At 43.6% G+C, this 26201-nt stretch overlaps 1 protein-coding gene across 2 annotated transcripts; it reads right to left on the bottom strand.

The window, feature by feature from the left end:
- Positions 1-7765: 7765 nt before the first annotated feature.
- nab2 (NGFI-A binding protein 2 (EGR1 binding protein 2)) lies at positions 7766-22372 on the bottom strand. Of its 2 annotated transcripts, none has more exons than XM_066708225.1 (7): positions 21668-22372; positions 18865-19770; positions 17742-17875; positions 15297-15348; positions 13764-13908; positions 12604-12804; positions 7766-10468 (listed from the first exon to the last, which is right to left on the bottom strand). In XM_066708225.1, the coding sequence occupies exons 2-7, from the start codon at positions 19765-19767 to the stop codon at positions 10464-10466; spliced, it is 1440 nt and encodes a 479-aa protein (XP_066564322.1). In that variant the 5' UTR covers positions 19768-19770; positions 21668-22372; the 3' UTR covers positions 7766-10463. The 2 variants fall into 2 exon arrangements, with proteins under 2 accessions (XP_066564322.1, XP_066564321.1); XM_066708224.1 differs by having other exon boundaries at positions 7766-10436.
- Between the last annotated feature and the right edge of the window lie 3829 nt (positions 22373-26201).

Below are 26201 nucleotides of genomic sequence, written 5' to 3'. Positions count from 1 at the left end.
CATCTAAAGACAAAAAACAAACACGCATTTAGTCTATGGTCGTAATTGTTTAATTGAAGTAAATATTAGAATCAGGTGTGCCTGTTTATTGCAGGTCTTCATCGGTTGTTCATTGAAAGGTACCCGTACCTGTTCTAAGGTGTCATGATTGTAGATCGAGGTAAAGTTGGTTTTATATTCACACGTTCAACAGACATTCGCCAATAGCCATTTAAAGCAGAACAAAAAAACTCATTGAGAAACCCCAGACTTGATACAATGTATTCTAAAATTGTCCGGCATACTTTTACAACCTTTGTTTTGAATCACAATTCTTCTTTGATGTTATGAAAAAATAATAATATCAATAATGTATTTTAAGGCGGTAAAAAAAATAATCAATAACTAATTCAGGGATTGTCACAGGAAAATTACTTTACTTTATACACCAATCAGCCATAACATGATGACCACCTGCCTAATATTGTGTAGGTCCCCCTTTTGCCGCCAAAACAGCCCTGACCCGTCGAGGCATGGACTCCACTAGATCTCTGAAGGTGTGCTGTGGTATCTGGCACCAAGACGTTAGCAGCAGATCCTTTAAGTCCTGTAAGTTGCGAGGTGGGGCCTCCATGGATCGGACTTGTTTGTCCAGCACATCCCACAGATGCTCGATTGGATTGAGATCTGGGGAATTTGGAGGCCAAGTCAACACCTTGAACTCATGATTCATCAGACCAGGCCACCTTCTTCCATTGCTCTGTGGTCCAGTTCTGATCCTCACGTGCCCATTGTAGGCACTTTCGGCAGTGGACAGGGGTCAGCATGGGCACCCTGACTGGTCTGCGGCTACGCAGCCCCATACGCAACAAACTGCAACACACGGTGTGTTCTGACGCCTTTCTATCGGAACCAGCATTCACTTTTTCAGCAATCTGAGCTACAGTAGCTTGTCTGTTGGATCGGACCACACGGGCCAGTCTTTGCTCCTCACGTGCATCAATGAACCTTGGCCGCCCATGACCCCGTCGCCGGTTCACTGCTTTTCCTTCCTTGGACCACTTTTGATAGGTACTGACCACTGCAGACCGGGAACACCCCACAAGAGCTGCAGTTTTGGAGATGCTCTGACCCAGTCGTCTAGCCATCACAATTTGTCCCTTGTCAAAGTCGCTCAGATCCTTACGCTGCCCATTTTTCCTGCTTCTAACATATCAACTTTGAGGACAAAATGTTCACTTGCTGCCTAATATATCCCACCCACTGACAGGTGCCATGATAACGAGATTATCAGTGTTATTCACTTCACCTGTCAGTGGTCATAATGTTATGGCTGATCGATATATATATATATATATAAATCTCGTGGGAAAGAATCTAAACAAAATTTCTGAACGTTACACCGCTATTCTTCCTCTTTTCTCGGTTTTCAAATCAAATTCCTCTTGTTGGTCAGAATGTGAATTATTGTCATATGGCATACATTTCCCTCCCCTGCAAAATAACATTGTTTACTGACTGTGATTCTTATGGCAAAGAGGCCCCTTCCACTGATCATCTTATCTTGCTGTGCAGAAGCCTCTCTTGCTCATGCCCGGACACGAGGTGTGGACCATCACTGGAAGCTAGAACACTGTATCTGCAAAATGAATAACAGAAACACATATAACTGACAGAACATACAGGACATTCTGTTTGAGATTATATCATATGCGACATGAAACAATTATAACATGACCATTGAATAACAGGTGTGAGAGAAATGTGTAGGATGCAAATTAGGTGTGGCATCATTGTGGATGTATCATTCAGTATGGAATCTCTGTAGAAATTACAGTATTCCAGGCATGACATGGCAACAATTCCTAGAGTAGGGCCTACCTATACTGTCTGAGGTCTCACACCTCAGTTTTCAAATTTCATGCAGCTACTCAAACATTCTTGGAGCAAGAAGTTGCAAGAAGCAAGAAGCTGATTTTTCTGTGACAATCCATGAATTAGTTATTATTGACTTTATGTATTACTATTAAATAAAATTTGAATTTTGATTCAAAACAAAGGTTGTAAAAGTATGCCCTCTGTTGGCACATATAGCATACTGCAGCCAAGTGGAATTTCCCCTATCGTCAGCAGAAACGCTATATATATACATATACACTGATCAGCCATAATATTATGACCACTGACAGGTGAAATGAATATCACTGATAATCTTGTTATTATGGCACCTGTCAGTGGGTGGGATATATTAAGCAGCAAGTGAACATTTTGTCTTCAGAGCTGATGTGTTAGAAGCAGGACAAATTGACAAGGACCAAATTGTGATGGCTAGATGACTGGGTCAGAGCATCTCCAAAACTGCAGCTCTTGTGGGCTGTTCCTGGTCTGCAGTGGTCACTACCTATTAAAAGTGGTCCAAGGAAGGAAAAGCGGTGAACCAGCGACAGGGTCATGGACGGCCAAGGCTCATTGATGCACGTGGGGAGCGAAGGCTGGACAAACAAGACGAGCTACTGTAGCTCAAATTGCTGAAAAAGTTAATGCTGGTTCTGATAGAAAGGTGTCAGAATACACAGTGCATCGCAGTTTGTTGCGTATGGGGCTGTGTAGCTGCAGACCAGTCAGGGTGCCCATGCTGACCCCTGTCCACTGCCGAAAGCGCCTACAATGGGCACGTGAGGATCAGAACTGGACCATGGAGCAATGGAAGAAGGTGGCCTGGTCTGATGAATGACGTTTTCTTTAACATCACGTGGATGGCCGGGTGTGTGTGCGTCTCTTAAATGGAGAACACATGGCACCGGGATGCACTATGGGAAGAAGGCAAGCCGGCAGAGGCAGTGTGATGCTTTGAACAATGTTCTGCTGGGAAACCTTGGGTCCTGCTATTCATGTGGATGTTACTTTGACATGTACCACCTACCTAAGCATTGTTGCAGACCATGTACACCCTTTCATGGACATGGTATTCCCTGAGGGCATTGGTATCTTTCAGCAGGATAATGTGCCCTGCCACAAAGCAAAAATGGTTCAGGAATGGTTTGAGGAACACAACAACGAGTTCAAGGTGTTGACTTGGCCTCCAAATTCCCCAGATCTCAATCCAATCAAGCATCTGTGGGATGTGCTGGACAAACAAGTCCGATCCATGGAGGCCCCACCTTGCAACTTACAGGACTTAAAGGATCTGCTGCTAACGTCTTGGTGCCAGATATCACAGCACATCTTCACAGGTCTAGTAGAGTCCATGCCTTGATGGGTCATGGCTGTTTTGGTGGCAAAAGGGGGACCTACACAATACTAGGCAGGTGGTCATAATGTTATGGTTGATCGGTGTATATATATGTGTATGTGTGTGTGTGTATATATATATATATATGTTGTAAAATGTTACTGAACATGAAACTTGCGAAATCAATTAAAGTATAAATCAAATGTGAGTTTGCTTATTTTTATATTATGGCAACTAACTTTTATAATGAGAACTCCTAAGTATAGTATATTATACCATGAAAAGCTATACTGTAACTATGTTGTAATGTAATATATTTTATTACAACTGCATCTGATGTTTTCTGATTTTAAATGCAGTCTAACTGTGTTACTTATAAACCTCACTGTCCAGTTAATACCTCAATTATATACATTTATTTTCAGTAACCACAAAAAAGTTAATCTAAAATTGTATTTCCCTCGCTGGGTGATGTCTCTTTTTAACCTTTCGTGGTGGTGTTGTTTTTGGTTAGTTAGGTTGTGTTGTGCTGAGTATTGGATTGTGGGTTTGTTATAGGTGTAAGAAGTTGACCTTATGGGGACATTGTTCAATTCCATGTGATGGGGGTGGGACTGGGTGCAGTGCAGGGCAGGGCGGGGTTAGTGTGGGTGTGTGGAGGTGGTGTGTCAGTCATTACTGTGTGAGAGTGTGCATGTGGGGGGCATGAAAAAGCTCCAAATGCAGACATGGCTCATGACACAATTTCCTAACAACACTCTGCCCTGTCTGACCTCTCTCTTTCTCTCTCTGTTCCTGTTAGCTTCAATGCAAGTACACATGTTATCTCCCCGGCCACCCTGACCTCTCAAGACCAGCATAGAGTTACAGAACTACACTGTAGACCTTTAGACCTCATTACTAAATAACCCAGTGGGAACAGTCAATATGTTCAGATGGAAGGGCACAGTCAGACTGATGGTGGTTCAGTGGTGACATTCAAACTGCACACTGGTGTCTGTGTTTGCTCTCTGCTATCTGGTGTCTGATCACAATGTATCCACAAATCATATTTCTGGATACAAACTGGAATATATACAGGAGTCTACACCCCTTTCAAATGTTCCACCTCCCAACTGATAGCCTGGAATTAAATTGTATTAAAATTGTATTTTTTAAATTATTATTATTATCTACACAACTTCCAAGTAAAAAAATGTACTAAAATGTATTAAAAAATAACTTGGATGGATAAGTGACCACCCCTTTTAATAGAAACCCTAAATTAGCTCAGGTGTAAGCAAATCAACTTCAAAGTTACTTTGTATCCGCCTGTGTTACATTGTAGTGATTCACATGAATTCAGGATAAATTAATCAGTTCCTGTAGGTTCCTTCTGCTGGGGGAGTGCACTCAAGACTCAAACATAAGCACCAATGGTCAGTCAATAAGAACTCCAGGACAAAGTTGTTGAACGGCACAGATGGGTATTAAAAAAAGAAGAGAAGCCATTTCCCTTAGAGCAGGGGTTCACAAACTTTTTCTGCCCATGGACCCCTTTGCCAACCAGATTCTGGCTGAGGACCCCCCACCTAAAAAAAGTGAGTTTAACTCACTCCTTGATTTTGCAGCAGACTCCAGTTTGGGAACCTCTGCCTTAGAGCATGGTCAAGACGATTTAGTAGTAGTAGGTGTATGGTACCTCCAGAGAGGCTAATGGCAACTATGCAAGATAACTTGTCAGGATAGAAGGCAAACTGATTGGAGCAAAGTACAGAAAAGTCCTTGAGGAAACCATGCTGCCCTCTGCAAGAAAGCTGAAACGGATGGAAGTTCACCTTTCAGCATGACAGTGTCCTAGAACACACAGCCAGAACTACAGTGGCTAAGGAACAAAAAAGGTAAATGTCCTTGAGTGGCTCAGTCAGAGCTCCGTTCTTAATCCATTCGAAAATGTGTAACTTGAAGATTGCTGTCTATCAACGCTCCCCGAGAAATTTGACAGAGCTTGAACAGTTGTATAAAGAAAAATGGTCAAATATTACCAAATCTAGGTGTGAAAACTTGGTAGAGACTTATCCCAGCAGACTCACAAGCTGTAATTGCTGCCAAAGTTGCCTCCATTAAATCAGGGGCTAACTTTCTTTCACAATAAAACCTTTTTCCCCTTATACGTGTGATTCCACAAAAGTGGAAACAAATCCTAATTTAAATGCATGAAACTGAGGCACTCACACAACAAAAAGTGAAAAAAAGTTGAAGGAAGTGTAGACGTTCTACAGGCACTGTGTGTGTGTGTGTGTGTGTGTTTATAGTGACACCTATATATTGATGGACATGGTGTCTGTGACTCTATAGGGGGAGTATAGGTACACAGGCAAATGAAGAGATATGGTGAAAGCAGTGCAGGTTTAATATTTTCAGTGTGGAGGTGAGCAAAACAAAGATAACTTGTCCCTCTCTAAACAAATAACTAATGAATGACTAATATATATATTTTTGAAAAGGTACTCACACACACAACTAAGATACTGGAACATGTGGTGTTGGGGACTGCTCTGCTTTGTGCTTGGTAATTATACTTATATACATATTAATACCACATATTTTAATATATCTGGGGGGTATTTACCTGACACTGTCTGTAACAGTTCCTTGTGCATGCCTAATGGTGTCTAAATGGCCTTGTAACTCCTACTTATCCTTACAGTTTTCATTTAAACATTCTACCATTTAAACGTCGTCAGGCCAGCAATGTCCATTTACGTATGATTTGCAGCTAGGTAACTATAAATCTATAAACAGCACAAGCAACCGGATAAATAAATTGCTTTTCATTGTTAAGGAATTACAACCACGCAACAACATTAACACTGGACATATAAGGGGAAAACATTGCTGAGGGTGAGTCGCTGTGAGTGAGTCATGTAGATTTAAAAATGTCACAGCTGGAGCTAGCCTGCCCTAACAGACAAAAGGGTAGATCGTAGAATATAAGTATAGGCTTGCTTTCCTTATATCCTACATTATATAACCAATTTAGGATGAAAAAAAGTTTATATTGACAGTAAATCAAAAAATGTGAGGTACGCTGCATAACAGTAAACTTCTGTTTTACTTCTCAGGGAGGGTAAATTATTTTATCATAAATTATGCTTATAATTGTGCACAGGATAATTTAATAAATAATAATAATAATAATAATAATAATAATAATAATAATAATAATAAATAATATGGCGGCTTCAATTTTTGTAATGCAGGCCTACATAATAATGCATTGTTTTATCACTCTGAGTCACGCACAATTCCAATTAACATCTCGTAATTGGTACTGTGTTGTGTTTTTTCATTTCTTACTCCTGTAAAACTACTGCATTACAAGGATTAGATTGAATAGTTCTGAAACATGAATAGAACCAAAGCAAATAGGTTGTGGACATTTTAAAGCTAATATTTCTACTCTACTTCTATGCAAAGTTGCTATGGGCATTACTTTGAGTGTGTCCGTTTGTGAATTAAAGCAAAATTTTCTGACAGGAACCAACGAGTGAGCAGAAATGTGATGTTTACCTATACAGCCTCACTCAAGGTCTATATTTAGTGCCCCCTCACCTCCGGCATGGTGAGTGGCAGGGGTGTTTGTTGTGCCTTGGTCAGAGTGCAGTGATGATGTCATAAGGCTAGGTGACTCACCGTGACTCATCCATAGGAGTATGGTCTCTGGGCCTGCTAGGGTTTAAGCCCCAGGCTGGGTGGGCAGAAATCTGAGGACCTGTGATAGCTGCTGAAGATACACAGAGAGAAAATACAATATCTCGAGCACCACCTTATGTGGGTGTTAGCCCTCATCCTTACCCTAAAAGTTTTGAGCACTCAGCTGCATGTCTATTCCAACTCCTTATACTCAGAATAAGATTTGAATACATGTGCCATGTGAACATGCTGATAGTGGTAAAGCCAAGTTATAGTGTTGCAACTGTGGTGTGTATAGGAAACATGTTCAGTTCTGGACAGGATCTTAATATAGTGTGGCTGCTTTAATGCATATCTATGGCTGCATTAGGATACATTTTGTGGAGGGAGGATATAAGAAGTGAGCTGTATCTTATTTGCCTTATCCCAGGCAGCCAGACATGGAGAAGATGACATTATATATTTTTTCATTAGATATTTATTTTTTGTAGGAATAGTTCTATAAGTTAAGGCAGTAGTGTGGAGTAGTGGTCTGGGCTCTGAACTCTGGAGTGGAAGTTCATGGGTTCAGTCCCAGGTCGGGTACGCTGCTGTTGTACCCTTGAGCAAGGGACTGTATCTAGATCCAAACCCAGCTGTATGAATGGGTAATTGTATGTAAAGATTATGTAATATATTGAAACAATTTTAAGTCACCCTGCATAAGGGGGTCTCCTAAGAACTAGGCAAAACACAATTCTGAAAGAGAATCTCAGTAAGAACTTAAACCCACTGTGTGATATTAATATGGAAGCAAAGATTTAAGAAGATTAAGACTAAAGAGTCTGTTTGTCAGCAGAGGGCACAGGGGAACACAAAATACTGTATGCCATGCACATGTAAACCATAAAATAAACTTTTATTGAAAATTAACAAAATAAATAATCTACTGTACAACATAATAAAATCAAGAGGTCATCTAATGCTTGCGAGCCGGAGGATTTAGGCAACTAAGGATGCACTGACAGGTCTAGCTCCCAAGGGGGCACTCTTGTGAGAATCTCCACACCTTTATAAAACTCAATCCCACAGGTCTGTCAAACTCCTGTCCTGTTGGACCTCCTTGCTTTCTCGACCTGATCTCTTTATGTTATCAAATCTATTGTTTACTATTTTCAGCCCATTCTGTCCTTCTGTTCCCAAAGCCAGTGAAGGTGTCACTCTTGCCTGTGTTTGTAGATACAGTAATTTGAATGTATTGCAGTCTCACTACTGGTGCTGGAGAGCCATGGTCCTGCAGCTTCAAATCGATACCTTCATCCTCAAGGGGTGGAGACCTTTTGGTTTTATATAAGTTAAACTGTTAGTTTTTCTCTTTGAGGATCTGCTCAAAGTACTTACCCACATTGAAGTCAATGCACCAGTTAAAGAATGAGATTTATATACTGACATTATTCAATTCTTAAAGAGCTCTCCTACAAATGGCTCCTGGACACACTGCTAATTGAAACCAATGGGCAGAATTAATAACATGCCTGACGTTTCAAGGTGGAATGAAATCTAGCAGGCTCTTCAGCTTTCTTTTGATGTTGTGTATTTAGAGACCACTGCATCAGCTCCAATCAGCATGTGATAATTTCCCCTGTTCTTGGAGAGCTGCAGTTTCATGTAGATTTAATTCCAGCTCAGCTCCTTAGCTACTTAGCTGCTCTAATTAAGTCTAATTTATCACTTCTCTCCAGGTGGCAACATTTTCTGGGGGTGCTGTACTGTATCTTGAGCCAAGGGCATATTTTAAGCTATCAGCTGATTTTTATTTTAATAGAATTTCAAAATATTCAGTAAGCTTTGAAAAAAATAATTCTGTTAATTTAGTAACTGAGACACCGTGGCTCTCCAGGGCCAGAGCTTGACACCTTGATTGTGGTTCATTCCTTAAATGATGTCACTGAGTTGTCCTTTATGAGGGTGTTATTGTTTCTGGTGAGGGCTGTAGTACTTTAAATCAATATTTGCAGCCACATCATATTAGAGATAAGAGAAGCGGAAAAAATAAATAAATCAAGGATTGAAGTTGGACACAACCATTTTAGGTCACTCCCTCCACCCCCACAACACACACACATACACCCCCACACACACACACAAACATCCCCTTTGTGGGCTAAAGACCTGTATCAGCCAAGTGGGCTAAAACTACTGTAGTCAACAGTTCAGACACAAAATGGGTTGCATAATTTCTACATCATACTACAAAAATCAACCGTGAAACACACACACACACACACACACACACACACACACACACACACACACACACACACACAAATAGATACACTGTATAAATAACTGCAGGAATAGAGGAGGCAAACGCTACCCAAACTGCCACCATTGACCGCTCCTTGAGATAGCTTTTTGACTGATTGATCAGTGTACGACTGTGATTCCCAGATTTCTGGATTCTGACAGTGAGGACTCGATGGACGTACCGGGCAGGGAGAGCGGCTGGTCAACACAGCAGTGAAGTTACACCAGATTCCCCAAAGCCCGGAGGCTCTGAATACCATGTGTTCGGATGCTGGCCTGTTTGGGGAACCCAGCTCTTGCATTCCACCTATCTGTCTCTGCTGGGCTTCCCTCCTCTGTCCTTAATGCACGGAAAATCCAGGGAAACCCTCCCTTCCACAGTGATCAAAGTAGCTGATTCCTCTGTTGAAGCCCCACTTCACTGCTACAAAGTAGAGATGCATTTACAATATAGATTTTGTCTTGCACTTAAACAGTACATTACCTTGTTTTTTCCACACAGTGTCCAATGTTTTTTTGCAGCCACTGGGCATTACTACACTTCATCGATGATGCTATATGTTGTCACGGCAATCGTCTGTAAGGGTAGTACTGAATAGCAAAGGTCTGTCTCTCCCGTCTCTCCTCATCTCCCTTCCATCGCCGCAGTCTTCCCTTTTCGAGAATCCCAGTCACTTCCAGTCTCTGATTCCGGCTGTGGGATCAGACTCGAGCACCCCGAGAGCACCTTGTCCTCGGCTCTCCCCGAAACACGGAATAAACAAACCGACCGGCCGACCGACCAGATGAACGAACAAACGATTGAAACAAAACACTTAAAAAAAAAAAACAACAAGAAGAAACGTTCTTGTTCTCCGCCCGGCTCACTAAAAACATCCTTCGTCCCATTCCTGTGAGTTCTGACTCGGGACGCAAGGAGAACGAAAAGATAGCACCAAAAAATAAACAAACCACCAACAACCAAAAACAGAAAATATAAGATAAATCAGAAAATTAAAAATAAAATCCCCTCCCCTCCCCCACTTTTAAAGTCTGGTCAAGGGCTGCAGTGTGGAGAGGATAAGGTAGGTTTTGGCTAAAACGGAGATAGGAACTTATTGCTGGTGGGGAAGGGAGTGGAGGAGGAGGAGGAGGAGGAGGAGGGGAATCGGAAGATGGAGGGTGTGTTTTTATTTCCCACTGTGATCCGAGTCTTCTTTGGTGCTGCAGGAGCTGCTTCTTCGGCGCTGGGACGGGCCCCTGTCGCTCACCCTGTCGTCCAGCTCTGCAAAGAAACAGCCAGTGCAGGTGATTAGCCTAGAGGCAAAGGAAGACAGTGTGAGGCGAGGGGGGCAGATACACATACAAGCAAAGCAGTCTGGGGGGTTGCCGAAGGCCTGTGTGCAACAAATTAGTTCTGGATTGGAGGGGTGTCCGTGTGTGTGTGTGTGTGTGTGTGCGTGTGTGTGTGCGTGCATGTTGTGTATGCCTCCTCATACACAGTCTTTAATCACACTGGTGCAGGCAAGATTTCAAATGAGCTACTGAGCAACCAAAGAACTAAAACAATGTATAAGTGGATGTGTACATGCCTTATCCCATTAGAAATCTTTGCACCGTATGGCCTCTCTTAAAAGGGTAGTAGCAGTGTGACACAACGCCAGGCTCAAAAGGGAGCATGCCCTAACACAGTATCTGCCTTGAGTTTGTGTACCTTACAGGGCCTCTGATGTAGAAGGCAGATATTTAGACTAAGGAGTTGTTGAGATACTGGATAAGTGTACTGCATGTGCAAATGGGTAAGGCAGGTTGAAATGGCTGGGGTCTGTGTGTAATCTGTATGTGACGTCTTCTCCAGGATGCAGGCTTTTTGATATTAAGAAGTAAGAAGAGGTTTTAAAGATGGTTTCTATGCAATAAACAATCATAGTAAAAAATAAAAAATAAAAAAAGACCTTTACGTATTTGGAATGTATTGCTTTTCGAATGACTCCAAAAGCCTAGGATTAAATCAAACGCTAAACTAAAACCCCAATACTGTACTCAGTGGCGGCTTTAATTTTTGCTTTAAAATTGACGAAGAGAAGAAATGGATGCAGCTTAATCTACTGAGTCACACCATATGATACGCTCTGCATAAAGAGGAGACTGCAGTTTTCTCCATATGTGTGAGACTGCAGTTCATGGGGTCACACCTGCACTGCTAATCTTACCATATTACTCCACATATAGTCTGAAAACTAATCACAGCACTGAGGTCTAGACCTCCCCAACACTATCATTTTAGTTTCTTCCCACAAATACGTAACGAATAGGATCTCTGAATGCAACCCCGAGCTTTAATGCTTCATTGTTTGTTTGGAAATTCTCCTCAACACAGGAGCCAGAGTGATTGAATGAATACAGAACAGCAGGAAACAGAAATAGAAAAGAGAGTGAGAGAAGAGGAGGACAGGAAGAGAGAGAGAGAAAGAGGGAGAGGGAAAACTGTAGCAGCGCAGACAGACGTCATATTCAAATAAAATAATTCAGTTCTGTTGTTTTTTTAGATGAAATGATACGCCATCCAACTCGGTGCCCACACACGGTATTTTTACACTGCTTTGGTGTGTCAGTGCAGCTCATTTACTCTCTTCCCACTCCCACCCACACACATCTCTCCCCCCCCCCCCCTCCCAAAACCCCCCCGCCCCCACTCACACGTCTGTCTCCCTCTGACGTCAGGGGGGTTTCCAGCTCTACACCCCCCTCCCTCCCTCCCTCCTTCTCTCTCTCCCACCTCCCCACATAAACCTGAATTAGCTGACGGCTGGAGAGCCTACAGAGTAGAGAAAAGCAATTAAATGTGACGACTCAGTGTGAAAGGCCTCTGCTGTCCTGCTGGCTAATGCGTATCTCAGTGCGCTCTTGTGTAAGAGAGGTTGAGAAGGAGAGCAATCCGAGACTTGCATTCTGCTCTATACACCTGCCAGGCTTTTTCTGATCTATATTTTTAACAAATAAATGCGCAATCCGCAGTTTTGTCTCCCGTTTTGGTGTTGGAACCGGCAGCGGTGGTTAATCAGCTCGGCTCTCCGCTACAGCGCTTGTTTTACTTGAGGGAGTTGGAGTCAGTGCACACACAAAACACACACTGGAAAGCAAATGCACTGGCTAACAAAAGCCCTCCCAACCCCTGCAGCACTCAGACAACCGCATATTTGATCAGATCGGTTAATTTGGAAGGGAGATTATATATTTATGAATTTCGTTTTTGATGCACTTTTTCATCTTTGGTTAGTTTCATTAACTGTGTGTTCTTACACCTGCTGTGTAGCTAAGCTGTTGGTACAAAACTGGACTGTCAATTTCAAAAACAAAATCCATAATTCGTGCCTTATTGTTAGTTTTGATTATTATTCTGATCTGGACTGGCTTTTCTTTTGTAAGCCTTCGCCTCCCCCACTCCTCACCTGCAGCCTGGGTCCCCCCTGTTATCGCCGGGCTGATCCTGCCCACATGGTCATGTGACACCAGCCTGGCCAATCGCAGCCCTTCGTCCATGAGGGTCTGCTGCATGAGGTGTCGGCTCCAGGTGGGGGGAGCGGCCACAGCGGTCGAGGGGTCGGCGGGGGGGCAGGGCGATGAGGAGTGGCTGGATTGGGAGCCCATTCCTGCAGAGACAGACAGTCACTACCCAGCTGACAAATTGAACACAGTGGCTATATTATTTAAGTTTTAATTTAATTTGTGAAATGACATTTGCACTGTGAGTCTATTGCACAATTATAGACTTCAAGGTACATTGAACAAAATACATTTTTGCAAGTTTTTTTTTTCTTATTTTCCATATTTTTTTCTAATACAAATACGTTACCAGAAAAGTGCTTCTCAACACCTGTAATGTACAATTACACTAAGAGCTCATGTCAGGTGTTGAGCTGAATTTTTCATAATGGGGCATATCCACATTTCCTAGGGGAACATAATAACACGAGTGAAGTGTTCATGGAGGGTTTATGGTTGCTGGTCTATAATCAAACGTCATTAAACCATGTAGAGTCCATTCCTTTTCTAACACAGTGCTGTCTATAAATATAACCAGGGTCTAACTAGGATTTAGTACTACTACTAAAGATATAAAATAGGTGGATTAACAAAAACTGGAGGGGCCTAACTTGTGGATAATGCCTCATGTGTGAGTTTTAGTTATTGTGTTTTAAGTGACGCGATTAAACTGGCAATGCTGAATTTGGACTACAGTGTTACACGGGAAACTCCAGAACATGTTTTTTCCCGTCGGGCTTGCCGTATTTCTTAAGGACTGATTTCCTATGCCCTTGTCTTGCGGGTTGCTCTTACTAACAGCGATAGAGAGAGCTTCAGATGGAGTGATTTTCAATATAAAAACCACATCAAAGAAAGCTGCCTTCATGTATGTTAGTGTTAGTGTTACTGTTAGTTAGACTCAGAGCAGTACAGCAAGCTTATCTCGACACAAATTCTTAGCACAATGTCTACGCAACACAGCCTGACCACTTGAAGCACAACATTTGGCACGACTGAAAGACACACATAAATGCAGGTGTTAGGGGTGCCCTGAGCAGTGATCGCCCCCTTGTATGCGTCTTACCTTGTGTGTGTCCATCCAGGCTCTCCCCAGATAGACTGTCCTCATCCCCGCCGTGTCGCAGCACCCCTTGGTGGTAACTGTCCCCCCCTGCAGACTGTCCCTCTGGCACATCGTGGGAGGAGGAGACGCACTCTGAGACTACCACCTGCAACACAGTCCACAGAGGCACGCAGTCAGCTGACACACTCTCACATCCCCGCATGCCTCTGGACTTTACACGTGTTTTTTAAATTAGAAACTTGGAATTGCCACTTGTTAGTCAATTCAGATCACTGCTACTACTCTTATAGGCCAGGTGCAGATTGTAAACTCTTGTGTATTACCAATGTAGTGAAGAGTGCCACACTTTCAGACCCCCACCCTAACCCGGAAGTGCTAGGCCAATCAAGTGCCACCCACTGGAGAAAATACATGTCACACAGGGCTGCGACAGAGGCCCAGATTCTGACCTGCTCTTTCCAGACTCCAGGGCCCAATCTGTGCTCTGAGTGGCCACTTTTACTGTTTGAGACACTTAGGATGCAACAATATGCAATGTTTACTATAGTTTTAGTATAGGTTCATATACAGCAGTGTTTTCTAAAGGGAGAAAAAATAGAAGCTAGTTGCAAAAGTAATCTGATAAACACCTTTCAGCAGCTTTATATATAGATACAGGTATCATGTTTCCACTTTCAGCCTCTTCACAAAAACTGAATTTCACAAATCAAGACTTTTATACTTTTGTTTTTTATGGACTACAATCTCGTTACCCTGCTAAGCAAACATTGTGGCAACAGCCCAATAAAGTGAACACAGAACAATATGAAGTTACAAGGGGATAATGTCAGAGGGTGGTAAAATAACCTTATCAAATTACCTTTATACAACTACATTTCCAGAAAACAATATTCACAAACAACCCTAATACGGAGAATGAAAGGTTTATTTTGAAAAAACCCTAATAAAATGTATTGTATCCTTTTGGTAATGCAAAATAATAAAAACTGCATTGGATATGTATTGAGGTTCCAGAGTTGAACCTATGAAATATGCAGACAACATTACTGGGCAACACTGTGTGATCAGGGTAATATGTTCCCGCAAAACGTTTCATATTTGTAAAAAACAAAATACAAGCTAACTACCTGGCACACTAGTGTCGCCACAGCAAAAAGTGCTACTGTTAGACTTTAACCCAGAAACTACAGTGTACATATGCCATTTGTGTTCATGAGGGTCCCCATAATATTGCACTCCATCCAATTTACTGAAACTGGCTCTTGCTCCCAGTTTGGGTGCACTCACTCCTGATAATGCAGATTCTATATTGGGGGGATGAGCCTGCTAGAGACTGACAAGGCAGAAACACAAAACAGGTCCAAATATAAAATAATAATATTATTACACATGTGGTGGCTCAGACATGAAATGCAGATCTCCTTGTCTAAATTAAGCTGGCATTCATTCCTGCTCAAAAGCTTGCCTCCAGCTTAAATACTGTGCCTGCCTGCCTTTGATACAGCGATTCCAGAAATTCAACAAACCACATACCTCCTGTTTGATCCTCTTCTGAGGCAGCATACTGCAGTCTTCCGTGCCCGTCCTACGGAGAGGAAGAGAATGAGAGAGGGAGAGAGATCAAAAACAGGGAACCGCATTTCAACCCTTTGTGTTTAAGCTTTAAACCGGCCTTGAAGGACACCGACAAGATGCTTTGAGAAGGACAGGGGACTTGCATGCAACTAAGTATAGTAACGTGCAAATGGTAAGAAAAACTCAGCTGGGCTTGAAAATGTCTTCCCTTAGTATTATGATGATGTCAACGACCTTTGCAACACGGATATACTTGTGTGTAACGTAATGTGTATTTGTTTTGCTCTACAATAGGTTTTTACAATAGAGACAATTTTAGAAGTTTAAATATCCATCCATCCATCGCCAATAACAGCTTCATCCAGTACAGGGTCATGGTGACCTAGCAAACACAGGGTACAAGGCGGGGTACGTCCTTGACAGGATGCCAGGCCATTTCAGGGCAGCACACACACACACACACACACACCACAATCTCATGACTACAGGGCAATTCTCAGTCGCCAATCAACCCAAGCGGCCTGTCTTTGGGATGTGGGAGGAAACCGGAGCACCCAGTGAAAACCCACGCGGCCACAGGGAGGACAGGCAAACCTCACACAGGCAGACGCCCAAGGCTGGAATAGATCCTGGGTCACACTGCTCCTCCGCATCACCCAAACTTAAATACATACAATGTAATTTTGATTTTTGAGGTGACTTCAATCATATTGGTCGTGGGTTGGAAGTTGTACTCCATCCCACTTGACGAATGACTGAATGGTTGCAAATAATAACTAGAACCTCATACCCTCTCAGTTAACATGCCTGTATATTTATTTATATAGGAGACCTTGTGAGTTTGCATGTGGTTGTGACGGAAGTTTCTGGGTTCTGATCAAATTAAGTGTGTGGGTGCTATTTACTCGTTTGATCCTGAAAGCTTACTTTTGTACCCAGTACCTTCCAAACAATAGGGTGTGCGCAGATTTTCTTTTATTCAAAATAAACGTACTGATTACCAAGAACGGAGAGAATAATATAGTATTTAAAGACGGTAGGTCCACACAGTGCTTGAATAGGGAGCATTGAAAATTTTGACAAAAGCCCTGACAGTGGGGCATGAGAGGTGGCGCGGTGCTGTAGTGGTGATAATGGCATTTAGGCTGAGGCATGGGGTATGCAGGTGCAATGAGGAATGTAGGTGCTGGGTTTTCAGTAGGGGGGTGTGAAGTATAAACAGAAAATTATCTGTTTTCTTCCTGTAAGATAAAGTATGTGTGATGAGTAGCGCTGTGCCCTGTGCTCAGTCGTACCAGGGCCCTAGCCAAAGCTTCAGTACATTGGCATTTATTCTCGTGGCAGAGGGAGGTTTGAGTTATGCTGACAGTGGGCGTCTATTGTGTGTGTGTGTGTTTGTTTGTTTATCTGCGTGTTCCTGCATGCTGGCTTTTCCCCTTGCTTAGGCTTCCTTCTCCAGAACAAGCACAGGCAGGAAGAGCTGATTAAATGGCTTGTATGTACTTACTGATATAAGAATTCATACCTTTCTACCTATTGTCAGGATCCCCAAAGAATTAATGTGATTTCGATCATTTTCAAAAACATTGCATACTGGGTAAGCAGTTTTAAATGATACATCAATGTAAGGCCACGCCTGACATTCTTCCTCCTGACCAAAAGAGGCACAGAAAGAGACAGTGTCACCTCTAGAGCACACACTACCATGCAGACCTTTCAGAAAAAAAAGATTCTCAATTATTTTTATATTATTATTATTGAAGTCGAAGGAAATTTGAACCCAGATATTGTCCTAAAAAAGCATTCTTGCGCCTGCACTGGCCTCACAAGGTCCTTTTCTACGATTCTTGATCGGAAATGACAAGCCTATGATTACATGTACCAATCGTTTAACAAAAAGTCCTCCAGGTCATGTTGCACATTTTGGGGGGAAAACTGATCGAATCCTATTAAATTCTGCAAACATTTGGGGATCCTGACAAAGTAAACAAAGATATAATATAAAATTGATAGATTTATATGAACCCTATATGAACCACATCTAATATTAATAATTAAGTCTTTGGAAGCAGCTTTATTGCAGACCACAATCAATACTTCCCTTCATTAGAAACTCTGTGAGTTCTGCACCACCCATGACATGAGACAGAAAAAACTCACAGATGGACTTGCAGGGAGAGTGTGGCGGTGTAACAGTGTAACAGCAATCGGGGATTCGTTCTACATTGATGCAAGCTTTAGCTTGAGCGAAAATGAAAGTGAGCGCGACAGGGACGTGACAGTGAAAGTGGCAGAGACACTGACACACACAGAGAAAGTGAAAACGAGCTGGGGCCGGCAAAGTGACAGAAGCAGTGAAAAAGTGTAAGAGAGAGAGAAAGAGAGTGACGGGTGACCTCTGACCTGGCGTTTTTCAGCGTAGAAGTGTAGGCGCACTCCCTGGCCACCTGCCTGGCCAACGAGAAGAGCTCCACGCGCCGCAGCAGCAGGGCGTTGTCACGGATACAAAACTGGGCAGCTGCTTCGTTGATGATCATCTGGAGAAAGTGGGACCGGACACAAACGTCACACCCTGGGTCCCATTCACCAAACAAGCGCCCCTCTCTTCCCCCAGCCAAACGTAGTCACACTCACACTCCAGCTAAGTAAACAACATTGCGGCAACATTGTAATAAAGTGAACACAGAACAATATGGCCTTGTGGTGACAGAAATATGTACACTCCAGGGGATGTTGTCAAAACATTGTAACATAACAATATAAAATTATAGAATCAAAACATGACCACACTACAGAATTACCATGTTACCAGAATGAAATGTGTTAGCTGGGTTACTGTTTAGGTCAGGGGGTCTTGTGGCTTTCAATCTCCCCCATTACAAGTTTCCATCAGTGCGCAACGGTGTGAGTAACACGCTGAGTGGATCAAAAGCAGTGGGACAGCATGGAAGAGCCAAGGTTACTTCCTAGTTTGGCTAATAGGTTAGAGAGGTTAAATCACATAATCATTTTGACTAGTAGTGTAATTGTTTTATAGTGTTTGGGCACTTATTTCAGGGACTGGAGCTAATCAGATCGACTCCAGTAAAGATTACATCCACTTCTTTCTTTTACCTTGTGTGTTATGACGTGTGCAAGTGTGGGTGAGTGTGTGAGCATGTGAAAGCACGCGTGGGTGTGTATGAGTTGTTGTGCGCGTTTGCATGAGCATGCCTGTGTGTCAGAGTGTCCTTGTGTATGTGTGTGATACGTGCGTGCATGCGTGAGTGTGTGTGTGTGCGTGTGTGTCTGTGTGTGTGAGTGTGGTTATGAGTGACCAAGTCTGTCTATCAATGTGTATGAGCATGTCAGTGTGTATAAGTGGTTGTGAGTGTGTCAGCATGTGTGTTTGAGTGCATCAGTGTATGCCAGTGTGTGTTTGTGACTGTGTGAGTGTGTCAAGGTGTGTGAGTGTGTCAGGGTGTGTGTGAGAGTGTTTGTGTGTGTCAGTGTGTGTTTGTGAGTGTGCATGGGGTTTTGCTCTCACCTCGTGGTGGGTGAGCTGCTTGCCCTCCCTCCTTTTGGAGTCAAAGCGGCCATAGATGAGACTGTACTTGCGGATCTCTTCCTCCTTGGCTGGGTCGCTGGGCTCCAGCTCGAAGATGTGCCCCACCGTCTTGGCCAGCTTCTTGTTGAGCTTCAGCAGGGCCTTCACCTCGCCCGGCTCGGCCTTGGGTACCGTTCTCAGCAGCCGGGTCACACTCTCCCCCACTGCCCTCGCTGTCTCGGGCTCCAGACGCCCACCAGGCCAGGCGCATGAGAGGGAGGAAGAGGAGGCGGGGGTCAGAGTCAGAGGGGGAGTGCCAGAACCGGGAGGTGGGGGCGGAGGTGGGCTGGGTTGTTCATCATCGCCACCCGATCCACCTGCCCCGTTTCCATCAGGCTCGGGACTGAGCCACTGTGGGTCCATGGGTGAGAGTTTGTCCCTGTACTCTGGTTGTGGGGAGGCCTGGGAGCAGGGGCTTTTGGGGCTGGTGCTGCGCATGGGGGTGAGGGAGGCTCGTTCCTGGCTGCCCTCCCTATCCCCTCCTGGAGAGCCCGGCTGACCATTGCTGAGGGACTTCCGTGGCCCTCCACCAGTGGCACCCCCTGTGGCGTCGATCTTGAAGAGCGGGATGCTGTTGAGGGGCACGCTGGCCAGGGGCTGGTTGAACAGGGCCGGGTTGGCCGCCCAGTCGCGCAGGGCCTTCTGCAGCCGGCGCACATGCAAGGGCTTGGTGGCCATGCCCACCAGCGCCATGATCTCCAGGAACTCCTCCTCGCCCGCCTCGCACAGCTGTTGCACGTCGTCGCCCCCCTGCTGGATAAAGGTGTCATAGTATGCCAGCAGGTTGGCGCGCTGCAGCACCCGGTACAGCTGTAGCTCCCCCAGCGTCCGTGGCAGAGACATGGCCTGGGCAGGGGAGAAAGCAAAGGCACTCCTGTAACAGGTGCAGTCAGATTCCTCCAAGCACCTGGGCCACACAACCCCCGCTGAAATGAGGGACCAGCCTGCTACTGCCAAAAGCCCACTACCCTGACTCAGGGGGTTTTAATCAATCAATCAATCAATCAATCAATGTTTATTTCATAAAGCGCCCTTTGCAAAGGAACACTTTACAGGTCCATGTATTCAAAAATAAAAAACTCCCACAGGAGAAAATAAAGCTCTGAAGGTGCAAGGCCTAATGGTTGCCTTCCATCCAGGCAAACAGAAAAGTGAGGGTTGGAGGGTCAATGTTGTTCAATATCGACACACTATTCAACTATTCAAAATAAGGGAGACTATCACTATGCCATAATGTATCTGTACAACAGAACATGTCCAGGAAGTGTCCAAAATGAGAGAGACTCCCAGTGAATGTGGGAGAATAAAAATAAAGCATTTATATAAAATTAATGATTGCCTCCTGCATTTCACTCCACCCAATACCCATACTAGTTCTGCACACGTCTTCTGTTGTCATCAGCACTTAAAAAGCTGAAGATTGCGAAACTTAAAATCTGGTAATCGTTCAAATCTAGCAGCTGTTTGAATGCTGGAGGTCATTGCAAAGCTCTTCACAAGAAACTTGAGTTTACAGGTTAAATTACATAACTCCCAGCTCAATTAAACCTAGAAGATACTGGGATGCCATAGACTTAGACTTATGCATTGTTCTAATCTGCAGGGATCCACAGGCAATTCATAAAGATAACTGTTTCTGAAAGACAATGTTTAGATCTTAATTTAGATCTGTATACATTATTATAAATATGAAAATTAAATGTTGTAACCCGTTTTATTTCACAGATACCATATGAAAATCTGCTGCTGTATTTCTACATAAGAGGATAGCTGTGACGTAGTATGTTTTGTTGGTTCGCCTGTTTATTTATTCTTCGTATTTTTTGTTTTGTTAACTAAAACATACTATGGTAAGTGAATTTCAGAGTTAGTTTCATAGTGTACACCCATTACACTTTCTCAACCCCCTGATAATGATCAAGGTATACCATTCCTTGTATAGTATGCTATTTGTAACAATTCCTAGATTGTGTTGGTGATCATGTTGGTACTTTTCCACCTTGCAATAGCTGAGTTTCAAAATCAAGTCTGATGCAATGCAAAGTCAGTTTGCTCCTGTTCATGAAGGCACATCTCAAGGCTAACCGCGCCGCAGTGTGGATCCAGTGCCCCCGTAGCCAGCGAAGGAACCCCGGTAATAAAACGCGCTCTATGGTGGGACTGGAGGAGGGGGCGTACGGGGCAGTGAAGCACTGAAACGGGCTAATTCACAAACAGCAGAGAGAGAAATCCGTCATATAAACTGTTTTTTACTCGCTAGATAACAATATATGCTTGTGCAGCTTTCTCCACACATCTATCCCCAGTTACAAAACGAGACCAAACTACAATGCATAGCGGTCTGCACAAATGTACGTAACAGAGAGTGTACATAATAGAGTGTAGTGTTAGAGAAGCCCTACGAAAGTCAAGGTCATATAAAAAAAAGGTGGCTAATACATAAAAATATAAATTATCCCTTGCATGGGTCTATAAAAAACATGCAAGACTGCAGCTACTCAATATCTGCTTTGGTAGATGTGTATATTGGCACAGTACGTTTACTATCCTGCTGCTCCACTAGTTTCGAAAGTTGCCAACCCCAGCGCCGCTGCACCCTGAGCGCCACCGACTTCAGTAAGCAGTGCCACCGATGCATATATATATATATATATATATATATATATATATATATATATAGACATGCCGTCCATTTTCTGTCAGTCATCTATTACACTTCAATCCTAAATAAAGTTCCCCCTACCTCAATGGGTCAGGTAGGCTGTTATCGATCTCTGGAGCGGGTCCCAGGCGGGCGCTGCTCCTCTCCGCTCCTCCCGGGAATCTCACCGCCGCGGCCGGTAGGCTTCACTCTGGGGCGCGCTGCCGTCCCGCTCACACCTCCCTCCCGTAGTCGTTTTATTTCTTTTTCTCTGCCGCCTGGATATGAAGAAACGCGGGGAGGGAAAGTGCAGTAGTAACGGAGAGAAAACAGGCAGGCTCCCCGCCTTTTTGGATTCACAATCGGTCGCTGCTCTGCCTCCGTTCCCGGGTGGCTTCTACTCCCATCTGCCTCCTCCGCTTCGCACTGCGCCGCCAGGAGCCCAAACGTTGAACGGGAACTTCTGGAAACTTTCGCCCGGGTGCCCGCCCGTGATTTCCTCTTGTTTTCTGCGTCTCCCCCTTTCGTCCGGCTTTCTATTAGCCGTGTTGGATTGTGTTATTAATGTAATTATTTCACTGGTATCTTTTTTTCTGTTTCTCCTGTATTCGCTACTTTGTTACCCCGTGGTTGCCTGTTTCCGCTGGCTACTGTCCTCCCTCGGCGGACTGCATTGTTAATGACAGCCTTTTGCTGGGTGTGTGGGTGAGAGAGACCCGGGGGCGGACTGCAGCGCGCCATCTGACCGAAAAAGAGCTTTCCTCTCCCGGGTAGAGAGGCGGCTTTCAAAGTGGGGGTGTGCAAGCCGGGGGGAGGGGTGGGGTGGGGGGATTTACAAGCTGGCTTTAAAAAAAATTAACCCTTTCCTTAGGAACAGCTGGAACAAGATACTGGCCACCTACCAGCTCTATAGAAAACTATGCCTATATGTCTATGCCTAACCCTAATCGTGCCTTAGCATGTTAACTTTCCTGACAGTAAACTACAGGACACAAACGCTTCTTGCTCTGTAAAACCACTCGGAACTGCAGATGTATTTGCCTGTGCAAAGCGATCTGCCAGTGCATTCAACAATATGCCTCATTACGCCGCTGTCATAATTTCCAATCGCTATTTAGTTTTGCATATGTGACCTATAACACAGCTGCCGTTTATGCTGCACAGTCTGGTCGACAGGGCGAAACGCACAGCCACAACCAGGGTGGCTCATCCTTCAGCGTTCATCACCGGCCGACGCAAGGGCTCCAGTCCACACAGGGCAACTTAACACACAGACAGCGTTTACACAGGGCTGTTCCAAAGCGCATCTGTATTCTTTAACAATAACACAATATAACATGAATCAGGAAAACATAAGTGTATGAGAAAAACAATAGCAACAACAGCAGTAATAATAATAATAATAATAATAATAATAATACCAACCTTTTCCGAACCCCAGAGAGCGCCATATATATCTTGTTCTTAGAAGAATGTTCCCTTGCTATTTCTTATTTTTGTCTTCGGCTAATTTTCTGATATTTAGGTCATATTCCCAGGTTCCGTCACCATCATCTAAGCTTCGTATTACAGCTGTCAGTTCTCCTAAGACGAGACCATATTTAGAAAGCTGGAATTATGAGCAATACTGTGCCATATATATATATATATATATATATATATATATATATATATATATATATATAATGCTGTATTATATACAGCTATTTGTGACCTAAACATTTTAAATGCAATGCATCATTTTAAGGGATACTATATTATACAGCATGTAACATTATTATTATTATTATTATTATTATTATTATTATTATTATTATTATCTGCTTAAAATACTCCTACAATAAGCTTCGTAATGTTAAAAAGTGCATTATATGCTTTATTTAGAGGACATGCCTTTTTGAATGGGTTAAATTGGACGTAGCCTACTTAAAGCTCTTTTTTTTGGTCTTATATAGCAGAAAACGGTTAACTCTGGGAAAAGGGACTGCAATTATATACGTGTACTGTGTGTGTGTGTGTGTGAGAGAGAGAGAGGTAGAGACAGCGCAGTGTGTGTTTTTCTGGGGGTGGTGCGTAGGCCGCTTCCGACTGGGTTTGATGGATTTGTGTGACGCAGTTTGATAGGGGGGATTCCCAAGTGATGTAATTCTGAGCAAAAAAATAAAAAATAGACCATACCTTTTTTCTTTCTTTTGTTTTTTAAAGAAACGGTATTATCAACAATAACTGTATTGTTTTTAATGATCTTTATTGTTATTTGTGTGTGTGTGTGTGTGAGAGAGAGAGAGACTGTGTATGTGTGTTTTATTTTATTGTTTATCACAAACTATATCCACCATGACCTGTGACCTGTCAACCCACAAACGGGTTGACAAGCAGTACCACACTGTGTTTTGCAGGTGGTCTGCTTTGCTAGGTCGACACCGTCCATGCAGTGCAGTCCCTGCGCTCGGGCTCTCCGGCTCCCTGTTAAAGTCGCATCACATTTCCTGTTGTTGCCTAGCAATGCGAGACAGTTGCTGTGTTGTCATGGTGTATGGCTGACGTTGAGCGCTATATTGAGTCAGTGTTAGTGGGGTATCCTGAAACTACAACAGAAACACGAATGACGCGCTGTGTTTTGCTGAAATGATTTATAACCTCTAATCACAATCCCTTTAGTTTAATTTCTACTTTAAAGGCAAAAAGTGAAAGTTCCCCTTGTGTTCCTGCTGTTATGTGATCTTATTCTATATTTGGTTTTGGAAGATAGAACAGGGAACAGGAGGAAGCTGAGGCAGATAAACACACACACGCATATATAATCAGTGTCACATATGCCTTATTACACATAGCCTTCAGAGCCCTGCACAACCTTAAATACCTTTCCATTCCTAGTGCATTGACACTGAAATAAACTATTTTTAATTTAACAAATAAAAATTGGAAAAATACATATATTGTTATGTAATACTGGGAGGAAAATGTGGAAGACACAGAAAAGCGCAACTCCAGTGTGTTGGGAAAGTGCCCCCTCAGCCGTGGGGTGCCAGCACTAACAGAAGCCCGGAGGCAGGCTGACACTGCAGCCTTGTTCTGCACCTCAGTCAGCACAGCAGACCCATTGTTCACCCCCAGTGCAATCAGGGCCTCTGTGGGCAACAAGAGGATGCCAACACGGCCCTCCTAACACTGCAGGGGGGCGACTGGCCACAAAAACATCTCTCCACCTCTCCCTTTCCTTCCCTCTTTCCTTTTTCCAGGCTAACTGAGACTGCGTTCAATTTGGACACACAGGTCTGACTGGTATTGTGAGAATGATCCCACTATCTGAGTGCTGAATTGTGTCCTCTAAAGAGATAAGCAGTGCTTAGTATAGTAGTGGAGGGCGATTTGTGTACTTTGACCACACTCATGCTATACAATAGGCTTAGATAAAATTCACTTTTTACTTCTCAGTGCATGTGCACTTAAAAAAAAAAAAAAAAGGTCTGATCACAACTACTAGTAATGGGAGCCTAAACCCCATAACCACAAACAGCAATTTATTACCCTTACAGGTAGTCTTTTGGCACTGTTAATAATTGGGTATTTGTGAGGAGTTCAGTAAGTGCCTGGATTGAAAATATGCTTGTAAAGTTTTAATTGTTCCTTTGAGTAAATTGGTTAAAAAGTAAAACAATAATTTTCCCAATCAGTTCTAAACATGACCAGGCAACCGTGAATTGGAGTTCAGTTTTTTTCAATGATTAATGACCAAGCTGAAAAAGCCCTGTAGCTGAAGCATTACTCTCATGGTTCAGACCAGACATCCTCTAATGCGAGTGAAACGCAGGTGCATTTGTCCGTTGTTGAAGTCGTAGGCGTGTGGAAGAAGCCCGCCCAGCTGTTGAATCTCCCTCTCTGGAGCACTTCAAGAAACGGCTGTCTGAGGCTCCCCGAGCGCAGGAGCTTCCGCAATGACCGCAAATGACCACCTCTCGCTCGTCATCATGCGCATTTCCAATATGGTCGAGTGTATTATGTATTATATGTTGTTCCTTAGAAGCAGGCTTGTGCAATGTCTCCGTGCACAGGTGGCAGCTGAAACCCGCAGGAATTGGATGAAAATTCATTTGGAGTTAGAAGGTAACCCAATATTGCACCCCCTCTCCCCCTACATGCGCTCCCTCCCACTCCACACTGCCGCTCACCCCGTCTCTCTCTCTCCCTCCCTCCCTCCCTCCCTCCTTTGGTATCTGACGCACATCCTACCGCCCCCATATGGAGCCGCTTATCCCCCTCCTAGTATCAGCTCCAGTTGATCTCGCCCACCCACAGACTGCAGCTATTCCTCAAGGAACCCATTAGCCGGGTATCCGGAATCGGCAGAAATAGAAACCGCACGTCCGGGAGTGTGGGAGGGAGAGAGACAATGAGGGATGGAGCAAGTACCGGCAGGAACTCTAAAAAAGACAAAGAAAGAAATGCAGAAAAGAGCAAGAAAGGAAGAGTTCTGCCCTTTTTGAAAACGTCAGCTTTTAAGTTAAATATATCATATATATATATCAGACCTTTGTTGTATTATCGATGATTTGAGTATTGTGCGTGTGTCATTTGTGCGTCTCAGAAGGCATCGTGTGAGAGTTCAGTCAGTTCACTATCACTTCATCCAGCT

This window comes from Amia ocellicauda, chromosome 7 (assembly GCF_036373705.1).
Source record: "Amia ocellicauda isolate fAmiCal2 chromosome 7, fAmiCal2.hap1, whole genome shotgun sequence".
In the NCBI taxonomy this organism is placed as follows: domain Eukaryota; kingdom Metazoa; phylum Chordata; class Actinopteri; order Amiiformes; family Amiidae; genus Amia; species Amia ocellicauda.
This window is presented reverse-complemented; position numbering and strand designations above follow the sequence as displayed.